At 43.7% G+C, this 22,197-nt stretch overlaps 1 protein-coding gene across 1 annotated transcript; it reads right to left on the bottom strand.

Annotated features, from left to right (window-relative positions):
- Nucleotides 1-12,602: 12,602 nt before the first annotated feature.
- LOC120940173 (protein QNR-71-like) lies at nucleotides 12,603-22,143 on the bottom strand. Its single transcript, XM_040352859.1, has 10 exons — nucleotides 22,044-22,143; nucleotides 19,551-19,694; nucleotides 17,203-17,346; nucleotides 16,966-17,124; nucleotides 16,416-16,574; nucleotides 15,112-15,462; nucleotides 14,848-15,024; nucleotides 14,658-14,757; nucleotides 13,623-13,828; nucleotides 12,603-12,694 (listed from the first exon to the last, which is right to left on the bottom strand). The coding sequence occupies exons 1-10, from the start codon at nucleotides 22,114-22,116 to the stop codon at nucleotides 12,603-12,605; spliced, it is 1,605 nt and encodes a 534-aa protein (XP_040208793.1). The 5' UTR covers nucleotides 22,117-22,143.
- Nucleotides 22,144-22,197: the final 54 nt, after the last annotated feature.

The following is a 22,197-nucleotide window of genomic DNA, read 5'->3' as shown; positions in this document are numbered from 1 at the left end:
AGCGGGGGTTCACCCAAAAAAAATGTTTTTTTTAATTAGATCTAGCATACTAATGATACTAAGGACATTTATTTTCGGAAGGTCATTTTTTTTCTCTCCGTACATACCTTTATATCCTGATTTTGTCCAGGGCTTCCGGGTTCCGATGACTGCGGGACTGGGCGTCCCTATCCTTCGGTTCGATGATTGACGGCTTGTGAAACAGGTCCCCTGTCGCACAACGCGTGTCACCAGATTCCCGGAAATAGCCGAGCTGCGAGTCTGCACTATATGGCGCCTGTGCAGTGAGCTCTACACGGCGGGCGCAGGCGCCGTATAGTGCCGACTCGCAGCTCGGCTATCTCTGGGAATCTGGTGACGCACGTTGTGCGACAGGGGACCTGTTTCACAAGCCGTCAATCATCGAAACGAAGGATAGGAACACCCAGTCCCGCAGTCATCGGAACCCTGAGGCAGGGATAGGAACGCCCAGTCCCGGAGTCATCAGAACGCGGAAGCCCTGAACAAAATCAGGATATAAAGGTATGTACAGAGAAAAAAAAAATGACCTGCCAAAAGTAAATGTACTTAGTATGCTGGCTTTAATGTTAAAAATGAGTTTTTAGGGTGAACCTCCACTTTAAGCTGGCAACACACATTATAAATTGTGCACCCTTTGTACAATCTCATAGACCTTTACCAGAAAATATATAGTGCCAAGGACTAAACAATCCATTCAAATTATATTTAATTAGACAAGCGCTAAGCACTATATCAATTTGGTGAATCCGAAGAAGATTGTGCAATCACATCGTAATGTATATGGCCAGCTATAAGGTATAATATTGAAACTTGTCCTGAAAGAAACATAAACATTGGCATGCTTGTCTCCTTCTGAAAATGCTAGTTGCCTGGCTGTTATGGTAACCCTCTTAGTACTTTGGGTAGTGGACCTGGAATAAGTATACAAGATAAAGAATGTGGACATTGCTGATCTGTCTGCTTTTTCTGTGTCACTCAGGCCAGATTCACACTTGCGTTTTTGAGCTCCGTTCTCTTTGCCAAGTTCTCAATCAGCTGTTCAGCGGTTCATTTGCGTTTTAGCTGCAAAATTGATGACCTTGGAGAGGGGAGGGAAGTCTTGCCGCTGTTATCATGAGGGGGCACTCCACGCCAAATTTCAAATAAAAAACGGCATGGGTTCCCCTCCATGAGCCCTTAGGTCTGGTATGGATTTTAACGGGAACCCCCTACGCCGAAAAAACAGAGTAGGGGTCCCCCCCAAATCCATACCAGACCCTTATCAGAGCACGCAGCCTGGCCGGTCAGGAAAGGGGGTGGGGACGAGCGAGCGCCCCCCCTCTTGAACCGCAACTAGGCCGCATGCCTTCAACATGGGGGGGTGGGTGCTTTGGGGCAGGGGGCGCCCTGTGGCCCCCCCACCCCAAAGCACCCTGTCCCCATGTTGATGAGGACAGGGCCTCTTCCCGACAATCCTGGCCATTGGTTTTGGGGTTTGCAGGCAGGGGGGCGTATCGGAATCCGGGGCCCCCTTTAATAAGGGGGCCCCCTGATCCCGGCCCCCCTCCCTATGTGAATAAGTATGGGGTACATCGTACCCCTACCCATTCACCTGTTGGAAAAAATGTCAATAAGAAACACACTACACAGGGTTTTAAAGTAATTTATTAGGCAGCTCTGGGGGTCTTCTTCCGACTGTGAGGGTCTTCTTCCGACTTCGGGGGTCTCTTCCAACTCTCCGGCCTTTTCTCCCGCTCTCCGGTGCTTTCTTCCTTCTGACGGGCACCACCGCTTTCTTCTTGCAGCTCTTTTACTAGTGGGGGCCCGGTCTTCCTCGTCGCCTTCTTCCCTCTTCTCTTCTTGAGATGTTGACTCGACTCAACGCTCTGTCCCGATGTAATGCCGGTTGCACGGTGTGCAACAATTTATATAGGCATGGGGCGCGGTCACCCGGTGATGCCACCCGGTGACTACGCCCCATGTGAACTCACAATCCCGGGGAATGATGGGACTGTGAGGTCATATGGGGGCGTGGTCACCGGTTGGCATCACCCGACGACCACGCCCTATGCCTATATAAATCGTTGCGCAGGTAATGGACTTAATCAGATTATCCGTCCGGGGGACAATTTTGGATGCATCTGCTCCTGACTTAGAGGCTGCAAAGTACCACTGAGCTCTGCGAGCTCCCCAAAAGTGGGATAGCTCCTCTGAAAATTAGGAATATGAAGGGGCATCTGGATTTGATTATTCTTTAGTGGAACCAGTCAGGGAAGCCACTGGCTGGCAGGAGGCGGAGGAAGCACCGCACAAAGTCAAAAGATATTTTCTCAACCTCAAAAAGGTACCAGATACCATTCTCTTTATCAATGAACTTATCCTGGATGAATGGCAAAAACCTGACAAAAAGACAGGTGTCAGTGGGAGGCTGGCAAGATATACCCATTGAAAGAATGCAGGGTAAACCCTCTGATCACAGCTCCAGTGGTTGAAGCAACTTTTAGGCGCCTAGCCAGGTACATCACCCTTCCCATGAAGATAATGGTCAAATACATCATGTTACTCATGTCTGTCAGAAGTACAAAAGAGCAGGTCGGCTGCTCGTCTGACAGGGTGGGTCTGCGCTGATTGATTATCAGCGCAGCCCCCCGAGGATGCCCACACTGGACCACCAGGGATGCCCCCAGGGATGCCCACCACTTGTGACCACCAGTTATGCCACCCATGCCCACAATGGATACCAATCAGTGCCCATAAGTTATGAAAAATCAATATGAAACACTAATGCCTGCCAATCTGTGATGCCCATCAGAACCATTTATCAGTGCCACCCATCAATGTCCATCAGTGGCCATCCATGCCCCCTATCAGTGCCACCTATGTGTGCCCATCAGTGCTGCATATCAGTGACACCTATCAGCACTGCATATTAGTACCCATCAGTGCCACCTCATTGGGGCCACCCCATTGGTGCCCATCAGTGCCCATCAGTGAAGGAGAAAGTGTACTTATTTTCAACGTTTTTTAACAGAAACAAAACAAAAAAATCTGTCTTTTTTTATTTGTTTAGCAGAAAATAAAAATCCCAGTGGTGAACTACCAATAAAAGAAAGCTCTATTTGTGGGAATAAAATTATTAAAAAGGAAGGTGTATAAGTGCCCTGTATTGAAGTGGTTAACATCCTTGGACAGGGAATTAAATAGAAAGGAGTGCACACCCATAGTCATGCATTGAAAAGAAGTAGTAAAGTACAACCCATGTAGAACTATAAAGAAGGAAGCAGAGCCTGTTTATGTAATAAGCAGAAATGGCTGCACACATACATATATATATATATATATATATATATATATATATATTTTTTTTTTTTACAAAATATACTAAGAAATCTGCTTTTTTAAACATGAATTCTAAAAAGATTTCTCAGGGTCTGTCCTGCAGAAATAATGTCTTGAGACTGAATTCATATCTATACATTGTTTTAATCAGCAGTAAACTGCTGCATTTTACTACATGTTAAAGCGGTGGTTCCCCCTAAAACTAATTTCTAACAATAGATTTGTAAGACCCGTTACACTGCGGGTAGGCTGGTTTTTTTTTTTTTTTTTTCGTACATACCGAGATCTCCCCGTCTCGTCCCTAGGCGGTGGGCGGAACTAGTTGATTGACGTTCCTCGGAGGGGCGCGTACGTGACGTCACGACTTTCCGAAAGAAGCCGAACGTCGCTGCGCATGCGCCGTATAGAGTCGGCTCTATACGGCGCATGCGCAGCGACGTTCGGCTTCTTTCGGAAGTCGTGACGTCACGTACGCGCCCCTCCGAGGAACGTCAATCAACTAGGAACGCCCACCGACAAGGAACGAGACGGGGAGATATCGGTATGTACTAAAAAAAAAAAAGCCAGCCTACCCGCAGTGTAACGGGTCTTAGGAATCTATTGTTAGCAATGTGTTTTAGGGGGAACCACCCCTTTAACATGATGCACACTAATGCAAGCCACTCTGTGTGGTGTGTAGGGATGCCATTCATTCAGAAAAGAACACTAATGAACAAATAAAGTAGACTGTACAGGCTGACAGACCCGCTGTGCAGTGTACCACAATGCAACTACCAGGTCCTGTTTTTACTGTGTTGTGTTGCATTTGCAGGGGTGTATTATTGTTTATTTTATACTTATTTGTAGGTACATTTTACTTGTTCTGTCAGGTTTATGATATCATTAGGATTAGTGACAGGTGTCACTTTGGTTGTGAGGGGTTACACTGGGGTATATACAGTATCTCACAAAAGTGAGTACACCCCTCACATTTTTGTAAATATTTTATTATATCTTTTAAAGAAATGACACTTTTGCTACAATGTAAAATAGTAAGTCTACAGCTTGTATAACAGTGTAAATTTTCTGTCCCCTCAAAATAACTCAACACACTGCCATTAATGTCTAAATCGCTGACAACAAAAGTGAGTACACTACACTCCTAAGTGAAAATGTCCAAATTGGGCCCAATTAGCCATTTTCGCTCCATGATGTCATATGACTCGTTAGTGTTACAAGGTTTCAGGTGTGAATGGGGAGCAGGTGTGTAAATTTTGGTGTTATCGCTCTCTCTCTCTCTCATACTGGTCACTGGAAGTTCAACATGGCACCACATGGCAAATAACTCTAGGATCTGTAGGAACTCTAGGATTTGAAAAAAAAATTGTTGCTCTACATAAAGATGGCCTAGGCTATAAGTGATTGCCAAGACCCTGAAACTGAGCTACAGCACGTGGCCAAGACCATACTGCGGTTTACCAGGACAGGTTACACTCAGAACAGGCCTCGCCATGGTCGACCAAACAAGCACGTGCTCAGCGTCATTTCCAAAGGTAGTCTTTGGTAAATAGATGTATGAGTGTTGCCAGCATTGCTGCAGAGGTTGAGGGTCAGCCTGTCAGTGCTCAGACCATATGTCGCACACTGCATCAAAATGATCTGCATGGCTGTCATTCCAGAAGGAAGATGATGCACAAGAAAGCCCCCAGTTTGCTGAGGACAAGCAGACTTAGGAAATGGATTACTGGAACCATGTCCTGTAATCTGATGAGACCAAGATAAATGTATTTGGTTCAGATGGTGTCCAATGTGTGTGGCGGCAACCAGGTGAGGAGCACAAAGACAAGTGTATCTTGCCTACAGTGAAGCATGGTGGTGGGAGTGTCATGAGTGCTGCCATCACTGGGGAGCTACAGTTCATTGAGGGAACCATGAATGCCAACATGTACTGTGACATACTGAAGAAGAGCATGATCCCCTCCCTTCGGCGACTGGGCCACAGGGCAGTATTCCAACATGATAACAACCCCAAACACACCTCCAAGACAACCACTGCCTTGCTAAAGAAGCTGAGGGTAAAGGTGATGGACTGGCCAAGTATGTCTCTAGACCTAAACCCTATTGAGCATCTGTGGGGCATCCTCAAATGGAAGCTGGAGGAGCGCAAGGTTTTTAACATTCACCAGCTCCGTGATGTCGTCGTGGAAGAGGACTCCAGTGGCAAACTGTCATTATACCTCCCTAAGGAAGGGACTATGTAAAGCCCACAAATGTCAACTACTCTGACTTATTTGATGCTGTCTGTGCAATAAAATATTTGAAAAGAAAATTTCTGGAATGCTGGTGACTTCCTGCCTTGTATATGGTTTCTGAACTGCACCATCTATTGTGGTCACCAAGAGAACCCACTGGCTAAGTTGGTCATGGACTATTGGCTTTAAACATGGATTTTTGCTTAGATGCTACTCACCATATGTGGAAATTTAGCCATATGTATATAGAAAGACAATACATGTTTATATTTGATGTACTACAGGCATACCCCACTTTTAAGTACACAATGGGACCAGAGCATGTAAAACAAAAATGTACTTAAAGTGAAACAATACCTTTTTTTCACTTCTAGGGTGTAGTTCAGGGACTGTAGTGGGGGTGTCAGGAGCTGTAGTGGGGGTGTCAGGGGCACACTGGAACATGGTGGGCTATGCTCTCGGAACTTCAGCTCCTCCTATTGCGGCTGTAAAATGTCTGTACAGTACTTGTAATGCACTTTACACTCGGGGGTATGTCCTTACTCACGAGTGTATGTAAAGTGAGTGTACTTAAAGCGGGGTATGTCTGTAATTTGTATTTCATTTTGTCCCCTGCACAATTAAAGTTGACTGATTGTAGATCCTTATATCTATCAAATGAATGGCCACGTTCTTTCCTGAAGAAGCCACACAGCAAAACATGTAGAAAACATAAATGTGATTACAGTAAATCATTGTCTATAAATATATTTTCAAAGAGGAAGTGATGTACTAAAAGGGAAGTGGTTGCTTTTGGCGGTTTTGTGCTTGCCGTTTTGTTTGGTTCTGGGCTATGTCTTTGTGACATGGATTACCTTTTGATCATATTACTGATCATCACTAAGGTGAATGTGATTCCACAGATTGTGGAAGAGAGTTCCACAGCCTTACCACTGAGTAAAAAACTCTACGTATCAGCTGCCATCATGATACGAGTAGCTGACTATATGAGCTGTATAGTCAGCTATGAGTAAGCACTGAGTATTAGTGTGAAACGTCAGCTGTGTATCCCGTTTTCACCTTTTGCTGTGGATTGTAGTGTATTCCATTTTACCATTAAAGGACAATTCAGGAATCTTTTCCAGGAGTGCGGCTGTCCAAATATTTTCTCTTTTGTTTTATGATACGGCAGCAGGTCGGCTCTCCTGCGCAAACCGCTGTAGGTGTACGTCGGTCCGTGCAAGGAGGATAGCAGGTGCACCACAGGAGCAAGCCCATGTGTTCCATGGACTCAATGTCCGCTGGCGACCCGCGATTGCTGTGTACAAAGGCAGACTGGGAACTGCCTATGTAAAAAAGGCGATTCCCCGTTTTGCCTAATGACATTTCAGAGGGCTTCTGTTCCCAGTGATCGGGAACAGTGATCTCTGTCATGTCCCAGGGAGCCACTCCCAACCACAGTTAGAACACACCCAGGGAGCACCGTTAACCCTATTGATCACCTCCTAATGTTAACCCTTTCCCTGCCAGTGTAATTTTTAAATTGATCAGTGCATTTTTATAGCACTGATCAATGTAATATATCACTGGTCCCCAAAAAGTCATATCACTGGTCCCCAAAAAGTGCAATGTCTGTCCCGCTTCAAAATCGCAGATCGCTGCCATTACCAGTAAGAAAAATATCGGCCGAAACTGATGCCTAAATAATTTATTTTTTTGGGGATACGTATTGTAGCAGAAAGTAAAAAAAAAAAAAAAAAAAAAGTTTTATTTCAACATTGTGGTTTTTGTTTCTTGCTCTAAAATAACAGAGGTGATCAAATACCACCAAAATAAATTTCTATTTGTGGGTAAAAAAGGACGTAAATTTTGTTTGGGTACAGAGTTGCGCAATTGTCAGTTAAAGCGACGCAGTGCCGTATCACAAAAAATAGCCTGGTCATTAAGAGGGCAAATCCTTCCGGGGCTGAAGAGGTTAAGGTTAAACGGCTTCTCCTACAATTTGATTACGTAGCCCGTGTCTTTCTATACTCCCTGAAACTGAATAGTTTCAGGGAGTAATCAGAAAGCCAGAGGACTCTTTTCCCCAGGGAGAATACGTTTTATGTTTGTAGTCTTTCCTCGTAACCAAGGTCCACCAGTCCCCTTACTAATGTCGCTGGACTCTCCCCAGCTCCAACACATCCTTCCTGAGGATTGATAAGCAGAACTGGACACCATACCCCAAGTGCGGATAGTCTTAGCAGAAGGTGAAGCATAGCTCACCGTGCTAGAAAATGTAATTCTCCATGGGGATGAGTTCAATCAGTGTCTGTACATAACACTTTACTGCCAGGCCCTGTGCTCCACTTTTAAATTCAGGTGACCAGACCATTTTTACAATTCTGTTGGTACGTTTTTTTTTTCCCTTACAGCTTTCAGAGTGCTATTGATTTTTAAGGTCCCATAAGGTAGCACCCTCCTAGACAGGTTGGAGCATTGTTGATTGCCTCCCTAGAAAAATGTGTGTTGTTCTGGAACACAGATGTGGAGCAAGGCAAATGGATAGCATGTATATTTATACTGTTTTAGCCAATCCCTGGCAGAGATAGCCCAGAAGATAGCTGGGAAGATGTATAAATAGTCTAAATTGCAGAACAGCATTCTCTGCCCTTTAAGGGATAACCACCTGTTGTTGTTTTGGGGGGGGGGGGGGGGGGGGCTTGTGGCTACCTTTCTCCTCCTGCTTTGCTTATTTAGGTTACTGCTGGACAGGGTCCTAGTTAGGATTAGTTGGGGATTGTACTTTCAAGTTCTTTTGTGATGTCAATTTGGATCTATACTCAATCATCCCATCAGAGGAGTTCTGGAGAGTTATTAGTCTGGTTTAACAACATTTGAATCTTTTGCTCATATTTATCCCCTTCCCTCTCCACTTGGTTGAGCAAAGTGAAAATAAGGTCAGTTTTCAGAGCCACTTTTATTTTAGTGACTAACAGCAGATGGATGTTTGAGCCATTCTGGAACATACATATAATGCATTTCTTTTTATATTTTGGTTGTTTATTACCGTGTCCCCTTGGTGTTTATCCATGGACTTTGGGGGGCCCTCTATTCCTGCATCCGTTCAGGATCATCATTGATGAATTGTCTTTCAATGTGTACTATTAAGTGGGTAAATTTGAATTTACTCTGATTGTTGGGGCCCTTATCTTTGGCCCCTTTTGCCTGCTTTGACCCCCATGAGACCTCTGATTTTTTTTCCCCCCAAACCCCTCACCTTTTTTTTTTTTGTTTTTTTTTCCCCTTTTCTCCAGATCCTTTGCACTCTGCTCAAGGTATTTGTTCATATATACCAGGGATCCTCAAACTACGGCCCTCCAGCTGTTGTAGAACTACACATCCCATGAGGCATTGTAACACACTGACATTCAGACATGACTAGGCATGATGGAATTGTAGATCCTGAACAACTGGAGGGCCGTAGTTTGAAGACCCCTGATAAATACTATATTGTTAAAGTATTTGAACACCTTCCTTTACAAACACACATGACATTTAATGGCATCCCAGTCATAGTCCGTAGGGTTAAATATTGAGTTGGCCCTCCCTTTGCAGCTATAACAGCTTCAATTCTTCTGGGAAGGTTGTCCACAATGTTTAGGAGTCTATGGGAATGTTTAACCATTCTTCCAGCAGTGCATTTGTGAGGTCAGGCACCGATTTTGGCTGAAAAGGCCTGGCTTGCAGACTCCTCTCTAATTCATCTTAAAGATTGTCGGGTTGAGGCAGGCCAGTCAAGTTCCTCCACCCCAAACTCGCTTATCCATGTCTATTGATCTTGCTTTGTGCAGTCACGTTGGCCATCCCCAAACTGTTCTCAAAGTTGGGAGCATTGAAAAATAAAAAATCCAAAATGTCTTTGTATGCTCATGTCTTAAGAGTTCCCTTCACTGGAACCAAGCCCAACCCCTGAAAAACCACCCCACACCATAATCCCCCCCCCCTCCAAATGATTTGGACCACTGCACAAAGCAAGGTCCATAAAGACATGGATGAGCAAGTTTGGGGTGGAGGAACTTGACTGGCCTGCACAGAGCCCTGACCTCAACCTGATACAACACTTTTGGGATAAATTAGACCGGAGACTGGGAGCCAGGCCTTCTCATCCAACATTAATGACCTCACAAATGCGTTTCTGGAAGAATAGTCAAACATTCCCATAGACAGTCTCCCAAACCTTGTGGACAGCCTTCCCAGAAGGGTTGAAGCTGTTATAGCTGCAAAGGGTGTGCCAACTTAATTAACCCTACAGAATAAGACTGGGATGCCATGGAAGTTAATGTGCGCATAAAGGCAGGCATCTCAATACATTTTACATATGGGGGGGGGGGGTTTATTGTGAGGGGAGAAGACACCATCCTTAGTGATGCCACTTGGTGCAAGGAGGCGATGTGACAAGTGAAACGCTCAGGGCTGCCGATTCTGCATTATGGTGAGTTCAAGCATTTCATATTACAATAATGCGCTTCAATCATCCAGACACCATAACAACCTTGGTGCTGTGATGTTTGAAGTCAAACCAGATGTTTGGAATATCTGCCGATTGTTAATGGGGTTGTAAAGGAAACGTTTTTTTCATAATAAGCATCCTTTACCTGGAGACATTTTTTTTCACTTCCTCATTGTTCATTTTTGCTCAAAAGTTGCTCCATTTCTTCTGTTCACTTCCTGCTTGTCTGATTGTTACTCACCACCGTGAAGGGAGGCTTTACTGCGGTGGTCAGTGACGTGCTCGCCCCCTCCTGGGAACTACATCTGTGCGGCAGGACACTCTACGTGTTAGAGACTTCAAGGAGGTGTGAATTACTGGGCGTGCTGAAATGCATACTGGGAAATGTAGTTCTTACATGGACGAGCACCACAAACCAGGAAGTTAATGAGAGAACAGAAACTAGAAGCCGGAGGTGATATAGATAAACTAGTAAATACCTATTTAATTCCTTCAACAGAATCATTACACTATTGTCTACCTTCCAGTCATTAAATTTTAGGCAAAAAAAAAAAAAAACACACACTTAGAAATATGTATATTCCAGAAAATGTATATTCCAGAAAATGTATATTTGTTCATCTCAGGACTTGAGCCACGCCCCCCGCAACATAGCTCATCCCCACCCCCTTTCCTGACCTGTCTGCAGGGGGGGGGGGGGTGATACAGACCGAAGGGTCCGTTATGGTTTGAGGGGGAACCTACACCAGGTTTTGGCATGAGTTTCCCCTAAAGATTCATAGTCAGACTCCGCAGGGCAAAGTCGGAAACAGTCATGTCCTACCAGTGTGAACCCAGCAAGTTACAACTACCTCCCAAAATGACCCATTTTTGGAAAGTAGACATTCCAAATTTAGCAAGAGGCATGGTGAGTTGAAGATTTTCCCCACAACTCTTTGCAACAAAAAAAAATAAAAAAATCTGACACATAATTTTAAAGGAGGGAGCATATTTTATTATACCCCATCTAACAAACCATTACAGTCAGTATCCAAGATCATGCAAGTTTAAACAGTGCAAGGGCATTGCAGCAAGTTAGATTATTCCAGATTTGTTTTTCAGCAGTGGATCATACTCATTGTGGTTTCCATGAAGCAAGGCATCTTTGACTTGTCTGAAGTACACATTGATCTGACTGCCACTTCCATCTGTTGCATTCCTGATGGGCTTGTACTCCTTGTATTTCCTAAGAGATAAAAGTTCAGTTGGTTTAAAAGCTGCAAGTGACCATGCATTTCTTAAATTTTCTCCCATACCATGATCAGAAAATCTGTAAAGATTACCATCAAGTGTACCTGAATATTTCAGTTTCCAATAGAAGTGGTCTCTGGGGGAGAGGGGGACCCCCTCCCGCCAGAGCAGTCGGCATCGACGATTGCGTCCTTCTGATGGCTGGGTATGGAGACGAGTGAGGTGGGGGAAATTACCCCCCCACCTTCATACTATAGAGACGAGTGAGGTCTTTTTGACACCAGATCTCATATTTAAGAGATTGTCATGCTTTTTATATATATTACAAGGGATGTTTACATTCCTTGTAATAGGAATAAAAGTTTTATTAAAGTCAGTGTGCAGAAGCGAATGCATACGTGAGCAGCACCCATGTATGGAAGCGGTGTTCAAACCACACATGTGAGGCATCACCGATTGGTAGAGCAATGGTAGAGCAATTCTAGACCTCTAACAAAAAAAAAAAACCTGTAGAATATTTTTTAAACGTCGCCTATGGAGATTACGGGTGTAAAAAAGTTGCCACGAGCAGGCACAACTTTGAAGTGTGACATGTTGGGTATCAATTTACACGGCATTACCTGGTTACAAAAAGTGAGCCCAATTTTATTTTATAATAAGAAGTATCCCCCCCCCCCCCCCAAAAAAAAAAAAAAAAGAAGGTTTGGGGGCTCCAAGTAATTTTCTAGCAAAAAACCCTGTTTAACTTGTAAACAACAAGTGTCAGAAAGAGGCTTGGCCATTAAGCGGTTAAGGTAAACTCTAGTTTAGGCTCCCATTTTTTTACAGCTCAGAGTGGCATCAGGGGGTTCAAGGTCTGCAGACCCAGGTACAGTATTTGTGTGAAAAGCATTAACTCACAGGTGCTAGTGTAGCCCAACACATTTTGTATGCCACTGGTGAGGCTGGCACCACACATTTGAAGTAAAGGCTAGTGTTGAGTAAAGATACTTGCTGTATAATCCTAAGGTGCACAGCCCAGAGTATTGAGCCTAGACAAGAGATGGCAGCGGCCCTTCATTTTAGACTGAACTGCTGTTATTGGCAGGCGATCTACATGCATGGCTAATAAGATTAGGTAAAAGGAGCAAATATGGCATGTCAGTCAGGTGGGTAGTGCAGACGTAGTACAAGATTAAACTAGGAAGGGAAAGCCAATGCCTTTCTAAAGATCAGCTAGTCTTACTAGCTACTAGTTACAGAAACCAGTCCATTGTGTCATCTCAAGAAGGCAAGCTATGCCATCAAGTCTGTACAAAAAAAAAAAAAAAAAAAAACCCGAGCTGAAGCACTTACCTGTACAGAAGAACACCAGCCACTGCTGCAACAAGGACCACCAATCCAAATATAGCCAGGACTACAGAGGTTGTTTTTGTTCCAGATCCTAGAAGAGAAAGAGCTTTAGGCTTATCCCTCAAGGCACAAGTAGGATTTTCTAGTCTTCAATACCTACATGTTATTGCTAGCTTGTCCTCCTGATTTATGCAAGGTAACGCTTGCCATGGCGCTGTATCCTTGGTCCTGCAGTATTGGGTCATATACATCGCCTTTCACATGTCTAGAGTAAGGTGCCACAAAGCTACCCGTGTGCATGCACTGTCACAATACTTGTGACTACAGCTGTAAAGTAGCAGATTTAAACTTGGGAAGGTATTTTAACACTTCATAATGGCCAGTGTTCCAGCACTAAAGACTACTGGTGTGAACTAGCCAAGACATGCAGTGCCGATTCAGGTCTTGGGACATGTTAAAACTAAGGATGAGCTCCAGCGTGTTCAGTGCCCACATGCAGAGCCTGCCAGGAAGTCAGCGCTGTGCTAATCACAGGCAGTGAGACATTGTCCCAATGTGCAGCTGCAGAGAGCAGGAAATGTCTAACTGCCAGCGATTAGCGCAGTGCCGACTTCCTGGTGGGCTCTGCAAACACGCTGGAGCTCATCCTTAGTTTAACAAATGGTAATGTGTTTTGGAATAATGCTTTAAGTACCTGCACTATAGCATACTAGAAACAAATGCATAATGAGTGTCCATGCAAAGTCATTTAGCTGCCTTGGTAAAATGCACAAGCCTATTCTTCACCCAACTGGTCTCGCTTGCAAATACTCAAGCTCATTTTTTTTTTTTTAAGTCTTACTGCCTTCATTGGGCCCTTAATGCATCTCTAGCTACCAATTAGCCTTATTGTCCTGCATAACACTAGTCAGTGTGCTCCAGTACTGTCTGCACGGCTTCACCAACAAACCCCTCTACACAGCAAGGTCAATCGTGCCCCCCCTCCAGTTTTAAGATTACACCCACCACATTACTATTACCTGCATCTACATAGACCAGGGTACTGGCAAGAGCCAGACTTGCATCATCACTTAGGGTAATATTGACACAGTAGGATCCTGGTTCTGCAAATGTTCTTCGTAGGGTCAAGAGGCACTGGTCTGAAGCTGGAATTGGATCACATACCATGTTCTGAGGAATCATGCAAGAAGCATCTAAAACAATTGTGCAGGCATCTGTAGGCATGCTGGAAGACAAACAATATCATTAGAATACTGAAGAACAGGAGTCCATACCTCCCAACTCTGAGATGGGAATGAGGGATACCTATTAGCAAAAGTATGCAAGCATAGGCCACGCCCCCCTTAAGGAGAATTGCAGATTTAACCAATAAAGTGTCACCCCCCCAGTGCTTTACCACTACTATTCATCTCTATTGGAATTTACAAATGCAGCCATTTAGAAATTGGATGAAAGGTTTAGCACTGGGAAACACTTTTGATAGAGTAGTACATTTTGTATACAACTATATAGATCAGACCAAAATGAGGGACAAAGAAGGAAATGGTTCCAAATCAGGGACAGTTAGGAGCCTAGGCAAAGAATATGTCATGGGGGCCAAACAAACCCTAGTTTGCCTGCAGTGAACTAGTATAATTGTGCCGTCAATACTGTGCACTGTCACTCCACATGTAGCTCTGATGCAAGGGAATATGCCAGTAGAAGAAAGCAATTGGGGCAGATTCATCTTGCAATTGAAAAGCAGCACTGTAGACTGCAGTATAGCCCCATTCCATCTCAACCCATCTATATATCAAATGCCCCATACCCAGGGCTTTTTTTCCAGGGGGAACTCAGTTCCACCAACTTTGGCTTAGACCCTGCTCACTTGTAAACACAGACGTCTGGTTTCTGTGTTTACAAGTGACAGCTCTGCACTCTACACCCTGTATGTAATGCAATCCTGGTATTTAATGCCCCTTTATGACCCTTCTACTGTTTGTGAAATTTGAATGGGGTCGTGGTTGAGTTCCTGCACCTATTTTTTGAGGAAAAAAAGCTCTGCCCATACCTACCTGCCTTCACAGGACACCACAAAATCAATTACAGAATTTTCAGTCTGGGAGGGCACTTGGATGGTGTTCATTTCAATAATATTCATACCAAGGATGCCATCTATAAAAAAAAAAAAAAAAAAAATACAAAAAGTTAAACATTTAGGCCACATTCTAATCCATGAAAAAGATCTGAATGCTTTCCACCTACCTACAACTGTAATTTTTGCATTATAGTAGCCATATCTGTAGATAAAGCACCCAGGTACAGAGGTAGTTGTCAGTACAGTTGAATGAGTAGTGGGGATAGCATGGGTAGTAGTATTCTGTTCTTCTGTAGTTAGTGGAAAGGTCCCAGTTATGAAGGGTGGCACTTTGGTGATGTTACCTTTTGGACAAAACAGTTATTTTAATCCTTGTTGCATAAGAACACACTTAAAGAAGCAAAACAATTACAGGCCACACACACACCTACCAGTTGTGTTTGTAGTTGTATGGGGTGTGGTGGTTGTTGGCATCTGTGTAGTTGGCGCTCTTGTTGTAGGTGTAACGGGTTCACAGGGTCCTGGAATGGCAGCTTTGATAGTTAGGTTCAGACTGAAGTTTCCAAGCAAGGTGTAAGTATGAGTGGAGACTGGGTTGTTGGACACAAAGGAGCCATTGCCATCACCATAGGTCCAGTTAAAAGACAGGATGGATTTGTTGAGGTAGTGGCTCGGATCATGGATTTTAACATCAAATGAAATTGGAGAATCTTTGATATAGATGTGGTCAGAGGAATTCTTGTCATTTTTCTGTGAAATGTTCACATAGAAAGGAATTTGATCTGAAGAGAAGAAACAGTGAGCCAATACATGCAAGAAGTGAAGTTTCTGTACACAAACATCCACATTGCATTTCACAGAAATCTGTGCTGAAGCGCATAACACCATTATAGTAGAAATTGTACGCCATATTTGCAAATCCCCCAGCAAAAGCTACCCTTCAAGCATGTATCAAAACATAATACCCAACAAACCTCAGATTACTAATCTTTATGGATGCTGGGTGTGAAAATAAATGATCTTTAAGTAGAACTAGAGAAAATCTAGAGGGGGAAAAAAAAAAAAAAAGTGGGGGGGGGGACCTCTGCAAGTAAAGAGAATTGACTGGGATACCCAAATCACCAGAACTAGTGTCCCCATTGGTAGACCCCCTACTTTCCTGGGGAAAGACAACCATGCATTTCTACCCCCCCCCCCCCCCAGAATATTTCAATATTTCTCCCCCCAGACTATTGCTGCAAGAATACATGTGCTCCCACTGTGGAGACTCTTCAAATTTAGAGTCTGCAGGATGCCTTGGCCTGCAGCTTATGCATGCATTTGCAAATGTGTGCTACTAAACCCCCGTTTGACACATACTGTTAGACAGGTTAATTCAGTTGGTCACAGGCTGGTTGGCAAGTTAAGCTTGGAAATTCGTTGGTTTTATTTGACATGTACGACCAACACCACTTTAACCCAGAGGTGGTAATGGAGTGTGGACAATTACCATTTGGGGTTATAAGTCAGCTTTCTTGCAGTCATAGTGGCAGGCAGTGTTGTCACCAATACCAAAATGAAGGAATTGCCAACAGAAAAGAAGAAGTTCCACAAAGACAGGATTCTAAGTGTTCTCTACTTTGATGCACCATATGGATGCAGATAATTTAAAGCATGTTCTATTTATAACTACATTTCCCAAGTCACCAGAACCAAGAATATGTACAGACAAGTTTTGATCAGAATCTTCACTTACCTGTTACAATGTACAGGCCACTTGCTTTAGCAACAGGGTAATGTCTTCGATTGCCTCTCCTAAAAACAGTCACCTCCATCATCTGTGCACCAGCTGTGATGTTTGTAGTATTTATTGAGAGAACAGCTGAAGATCTTCCAGTCGTCTGATAGTACTGGCCTGGATATAGAAAATACCTTCAGAAGCAAGTCAACCTCTTAATTTACCCATCAAATTTTACACTTACAGCATTCAGTCTAGTTCCCCCCCCCACAGCATGCGGGTCTCAAAAAAAAAAAAAAAAAAAAAAAAAAAAAAAAAACTACTTTGAAGCCAATTTGTACATGAACACAGCATATCCAAATGTTATCACTTGCATGATATCCACAAAAGGCCCATACAAACTAGCTGCCAAGTGACTGGCTATATTACTCTGTGTAGAAAGGAGCCTGAATAGAATGTCTGTACAGATTCAGGGGAAAAAGACCCCCCATACCACAACTTGTCAAAGCTATAATTCAGCCAGCCATTTTCTATATCTACATAGAGAATAACTTTGAATGATACCAACCCAGTGTTTGAAAGATGTAGATGAAGTTATGGTGTCTCCAGTCATGGTGGTGAGGAAATGGTCTTCCATCTGGAAATTGGTTCGAAAAACTACAGTTTCCTTCATTACAGAACTGCACCCATTTGGTCCAATTATAAACATACTGATCACTAAAGGAAGCTGAAATAAAGTAGGATTAGAGAAAGCTAGCCATCCCTACCTCTTGACAGTTATGGATAGAAACAGACACCTATATACCATTAGCACAGCCTTGTTGATAGACTATATCCCCATCTTCATTCTCCTTTTGACATCTGGGAAACTGCAGAGCCACAGAAAATGTAACATTTGACCCTATCAGTGCAGGACTGTCACTGGTCAAACGTGCCACTACTTTGCCACCTAAAAACAAAAACACTGTTAGGTCAAGGCAGATTCCAGTAGCAAAGAAGTCAATGTAATAAAAAAGGTATAACTGGGCCACTTGTCAGTGACATGCTTCTGGTACATAAATGGTGAAGGTTGCTAGATTTTCCCCCCAACCAAGTCCTCAACTCTGCCCACCCTTCACTTATTAATTTGACCCATCTTTTGTGCAGCACCCTGGTGTTTAGGCAGGGTTGCCCCTAAATGCACCTGCCAGGTGTAGTTACCTTGACTCATTGTTTTATACGCCTCCCTAATCTTGGTCTATCTACATAATTGATCTTTATGCATACTAATAATTACTTATGCCCATTTTAGCTATACTGCATCTTTTTTGCCTTCGCAGGAGTCGTGTGTTCATTACCCACACCTTCTGCTCGCCCAGGGTTTGTCCTTAGGAGTTTTGGGACCCTTAGTTGTGTCCCCTTGGCTTGCTCCCTATCCACCTTAGGGATTCGGTACCACGGTGCTCTCCGGTCCTCTCGGTCCATATACGTGGTGATGGGTATGTGGTTTATGTATTGTGCAGATTTTAACATTTTTGCTTTTCTTTTATATGAATACACCTTGTAATTTGTTTCATTATAATTTTTACTATATACAGTATAAATTTCGCATTGGCCCCTGAAGAAGGGACGGAACTCTGAAACGCGTAGGGCCTGAACTCATCCCTGCGGATGCACACACCACCTATTGATGTACCTTGTTCTTAAACAATCTCGTTGCTCTTTATTTGTATTTCTTTATATAATAAATTGTATTACACCTTATACCCTCTCCAATTATTGTTACCTGGGGGAATTTCTCCTTTTTCCTATCTAAACCAGGGGTGTTGGTAACCTATTAGGGTCTTCCATATAAGATACTTTCCCTTCAATTGACTCATTGTTAAAGATCAATTGACTTCACCCCAAGTCTAGAATTGCTGCACTTCTCCTGCTAGGTACCTGGTGACATTAGATAATACAAGAGCAAATCTTTTCTTAAATCCTTTGGCCTGCTGGCAGAACCTATATATTTGGGAGGAGTCAAGTGATTGTGCCACCAGGATGGCTGTAAGCATTTCGAGAAGAGGAAAGGTCTTTCCTCTTCTTGGTCTTCCCCAGTGACGTAGCAGAGGTACGTCAGAGGGGGCGGGGGTGACTCTGCCTCCTCTATATAAGAAATGTCACAGCTTCAGCCGCTCATTCGCTGGGCTGTGCCCAGCGGTGGGAGGAGGTCCGGGATGCTGCTGCGCCGGATGGATGGATGGATCTTCTCATCGCCGGAGCGGAGATCACCCGACGCTGGATCTTCTCATCGCGGGAGATTACCCGCACCCGTCGCTGGATCAGGACAACGCAGGAAGCCGGGAACGAGTGGATTTTTCAGCGCTGGAGTTTTTTTTTTTTTTTTTTAAATAAAGGACTTTATTCTTTTGTGTCAGTGTGTTTTTTTTACAATACTTTTTACTTCCTTCGTGAAATGGTAGAGGTACAGTGTACCCCATTACCATGTCACACAGGGGGGGGGGGTCAGGATCTGGGGGTCCCCTTTGTTTAATGGGTCTTCTAGATTCTGATAAACCTCCCGCCTGCAGACCCCCACAACCACCGGGCAAGGGTTGTGGGGATGAGACCCTTGTCCCCATCAACATGGGGACATCCTCCCCATGTTGAGGGCATGTGGCCTGGTGCGGTTCAGGAGAGAGGGGGGCCGCACTCTGTCACCCCCTCTTTTCTGCGGCCGGCCAGGTCAACGTGCTCGGATAATGGGTCTGGTTATGGATATTTACCGGGAACCGCACGTCATTTTTGTTTTAAATTGACGGCGGGGTTCCCCTGAATATCCATGCTCAGTAAAATTAAACGTCCGTTAACATAACAGACATTTACGGAGACATTTACTAACGTCCGTGTGCCATAAACTTCAATGTTAAATATAACGGACGTTAATATATCCGTTACTTGCAACGGACAAAAAATTGACAAAAAAATAGTGCAAGACCCGTCACATATTCCGTTATAACTAACGTCCGTATGTTATAACGGACTATTACGGATCATAAAAAAATCCCATAGACTTTAATGATATTTTATAAAGGACGTATAACTTCCGTTTTTTAACATTATCTGACGGATTTTAAAACGGATTATTAAAACAGATTTATTTTGTAGTGTGAAAAGGGCCTTAGACATTACCTCTCCAACAGTTTTCCCATCTAGGATCACCAGATTTCCAGGCAGGATAAAGCTTGTCATCCCAAGAGCTGCTGGCCGGGGACCAACCATGTACAAGGCGATTGTCATGGCCAGTCCTTCCAAACTCTGACACATCTTGGAAACCTGTAGGAGACACAACGTTGGCTCATGATATACCAAACCATGAAAAAAGGTTGATTGATGCCGACATGCATTACCAAACGTGTGAATCTGAAAGAATTGGTCAACCCTTAAAAGTTGTGTCTTACCAGATTACAAGCATTTGCCACAGGAGTTATTCATGCACACACACGTTAGGAAAGTTTGGAGTCACTAGTATACCTTTTGGAAATAAACTATTAGGACAGTTACTTAGACCTAGAGAATCACTAGAATTTATGTAATTCTAGGGGGAACAGTTTACCCAGCCCACTTCCAACCAAATTTTAAATTAGCTGCAAAACAGTCTATTAAAGACACTTGGCGAAAGGCACTAGTACTTATGCTGTAAAGTTTATATTTGCTTCCTTTCTGAATTTTTTTTGGACCCTTGTTTAAACTACGATATAAAATTTCCCAAACATCTGCTATTTAAAAAATGCTCTTGTGGTGGCCCAAAGACAAACACCTCTTGTTTATAGCACAAAACTATTAAATATAGCACTTAAAGTGGAGGTTCACCCTATAAAAAAAAATTCTAACACTAGATCCAGCCCAGTTCTGCATATAAAATGACGCCGACTTTTTTTTTCCCTCGTAGATATCGTTTAGCCTTAGAATTCACCGCGGCTTCCGGGTAGGGAATCCCGCGGCAGTGGGCGTTCCTATTGACATGCTAAACGATGGCGCACACAGCGCGTCACGACTTCCCGAAGGAAGCTCGGGTCAGCTCTATTCGGCGCCGAGCCGACCCGAGCTTCCTTCGGGAAGTCGTGACGCGCTGTGTGCGCCGTCGTTTAGCAGGTCAATCAATTGGCATGTCAATAGGAACGCCCACTCCCGCGGGATTCCCTAGCCGGAAGCCACGGTGAATTTTAAGGCTAAACGATATCTACGAGAAAATAAAAAGAGTCGTGTCATTTTATATGCAGAACTGGGCTGGGTCTAGTGTTAGAATTTTTTATAGGGTGAACCTCCACTTTAAGCATCCAAACTAAAAATGTTAAAACTTCTTTAAAGGGGTTGTAAAGGTACAATTTTTTTTCCTAAATAGCTTCCTTTACCTTAGTGCAGTCCTCCTTCACCCCCTCCCTTGGACTACAGGAGAGTCAGGACACCCACTAACACACAGCTCCTTTATCTGCAACATATAGAGCATCCTGACTGTCCTGTAGTCCAAGGGAGGGGGCGAGCAGGACACTCCACAACAGGGAGAAAGCCTTGCATTACTGTGTGGAGTTACAGACAGAAGAACAGGAAGTGAGGATTTGTCAGAAGAAATAAGGACATTTAAAAGCAAAATTGAAGGATGAGGTAAGTGAAGGAGGACTGCACTAAGTGAAGGAGGACTGCACTCAGGTAAAGGAATCGATTTAGAAAAAAAAAAAAAAAAAAAATTGTAGCTTTACAACCCCTTTAAAGCAGCGTTGCAGTCATTAAAGTCAGCAGCTACAAAAAAATAAATAAAAAAAAGGGGGAGGGGGGGGGGGGGGGGAGTAGCTCCTGACTTCTAGCAATGCAGCCACCCGAAGACTCAGTTCTCTCCCCCCCCCCCACACCACCAGTATGGGCACCGGGCTGTGATGGCTTGCAGCTTCACAGGCAGGTGCGCACCCTGAATAGCCAAGCAATCTGCTGCGACCTATGCCATGTCCCAGAAGACTGCAGGGAGAGAGGAGAACTTCGCTTAGGTGGCAGGAGCTGGGTACAACCCCCCATGCAAAATGTGGAAAGTCATGGGGGTTAGGAGTCCTTAAAGCAGAAATTCCACTTTTGGGTGGAACTCCCCTTTAACTTGAAAAGTACCAGAATTAGAACAGATGCAAGTGCTGTTAAGTTGGCTGCACACCCTTACAACCTGATCAGCAGTCTTCAGTATTTAGAAAGCCACATAAAAACGCAAGGACCTACCTAAACAGATTACCAGCTTTCTGAAATAGATACCCTTTTAGCACAAATTATATAGGCACAGCCATCTACAATTTAGAAAAGGATATACAAAGCAGTGATTTCTACCTACAGGGAAGCCTAGAGTTATTACCAATATCCCCCGTTATCGATCACCGCCGTTTCCATCACACACTCTCACAAGAGAAGATGCTGCATATCCAGGAATAGACTATTTTCTATGCAGAACCAATATAGTACATGGTCACTAATATTACACTATATAGGTGATGTAAACTCCAGAGCAATATATAGTCAGTTTTAGTCAACCGAGAAATTCTGTTATAGTTTAAACTACCTCACACAATTCAAAAGAAAGACCCTTTAACAATAAGCATATCCCATTAATTAAAAAAATTAAAAAAAACACTTCAAACACAAACTCACGTGTTCCTGCCTGGGCAGCAGAGATCAGCCAGACACTGAGCACCAAGCAGCCCCTCACCACTGCAGACTGCATTGCAAAAAGTGAATTGTTTCCTCTCCTTCCAGCACAGCGGTATTTAAACTCTACTAATCACAGCTGAGGGTAATAGCAATC

The sequence above is a fragment of the Rana temporaria genome, chromosome 5, assembly GCF_905171775.1.
Source record: "Rana temporaria chromosome 5, aRanTem1.1, whole genome shotgun sequence".
Classification (NCBI taxonomy): Eukaryota; Metazoa; Chordata; class Amphibia; order Anura; family Ranidae; genus Rana; species Rana temporaria.
The sequence above is the reverse complement of the archived record's forward strand: the minus strand, read 5'-3'. Positions and strand labels throughout refer to the sequence as shown.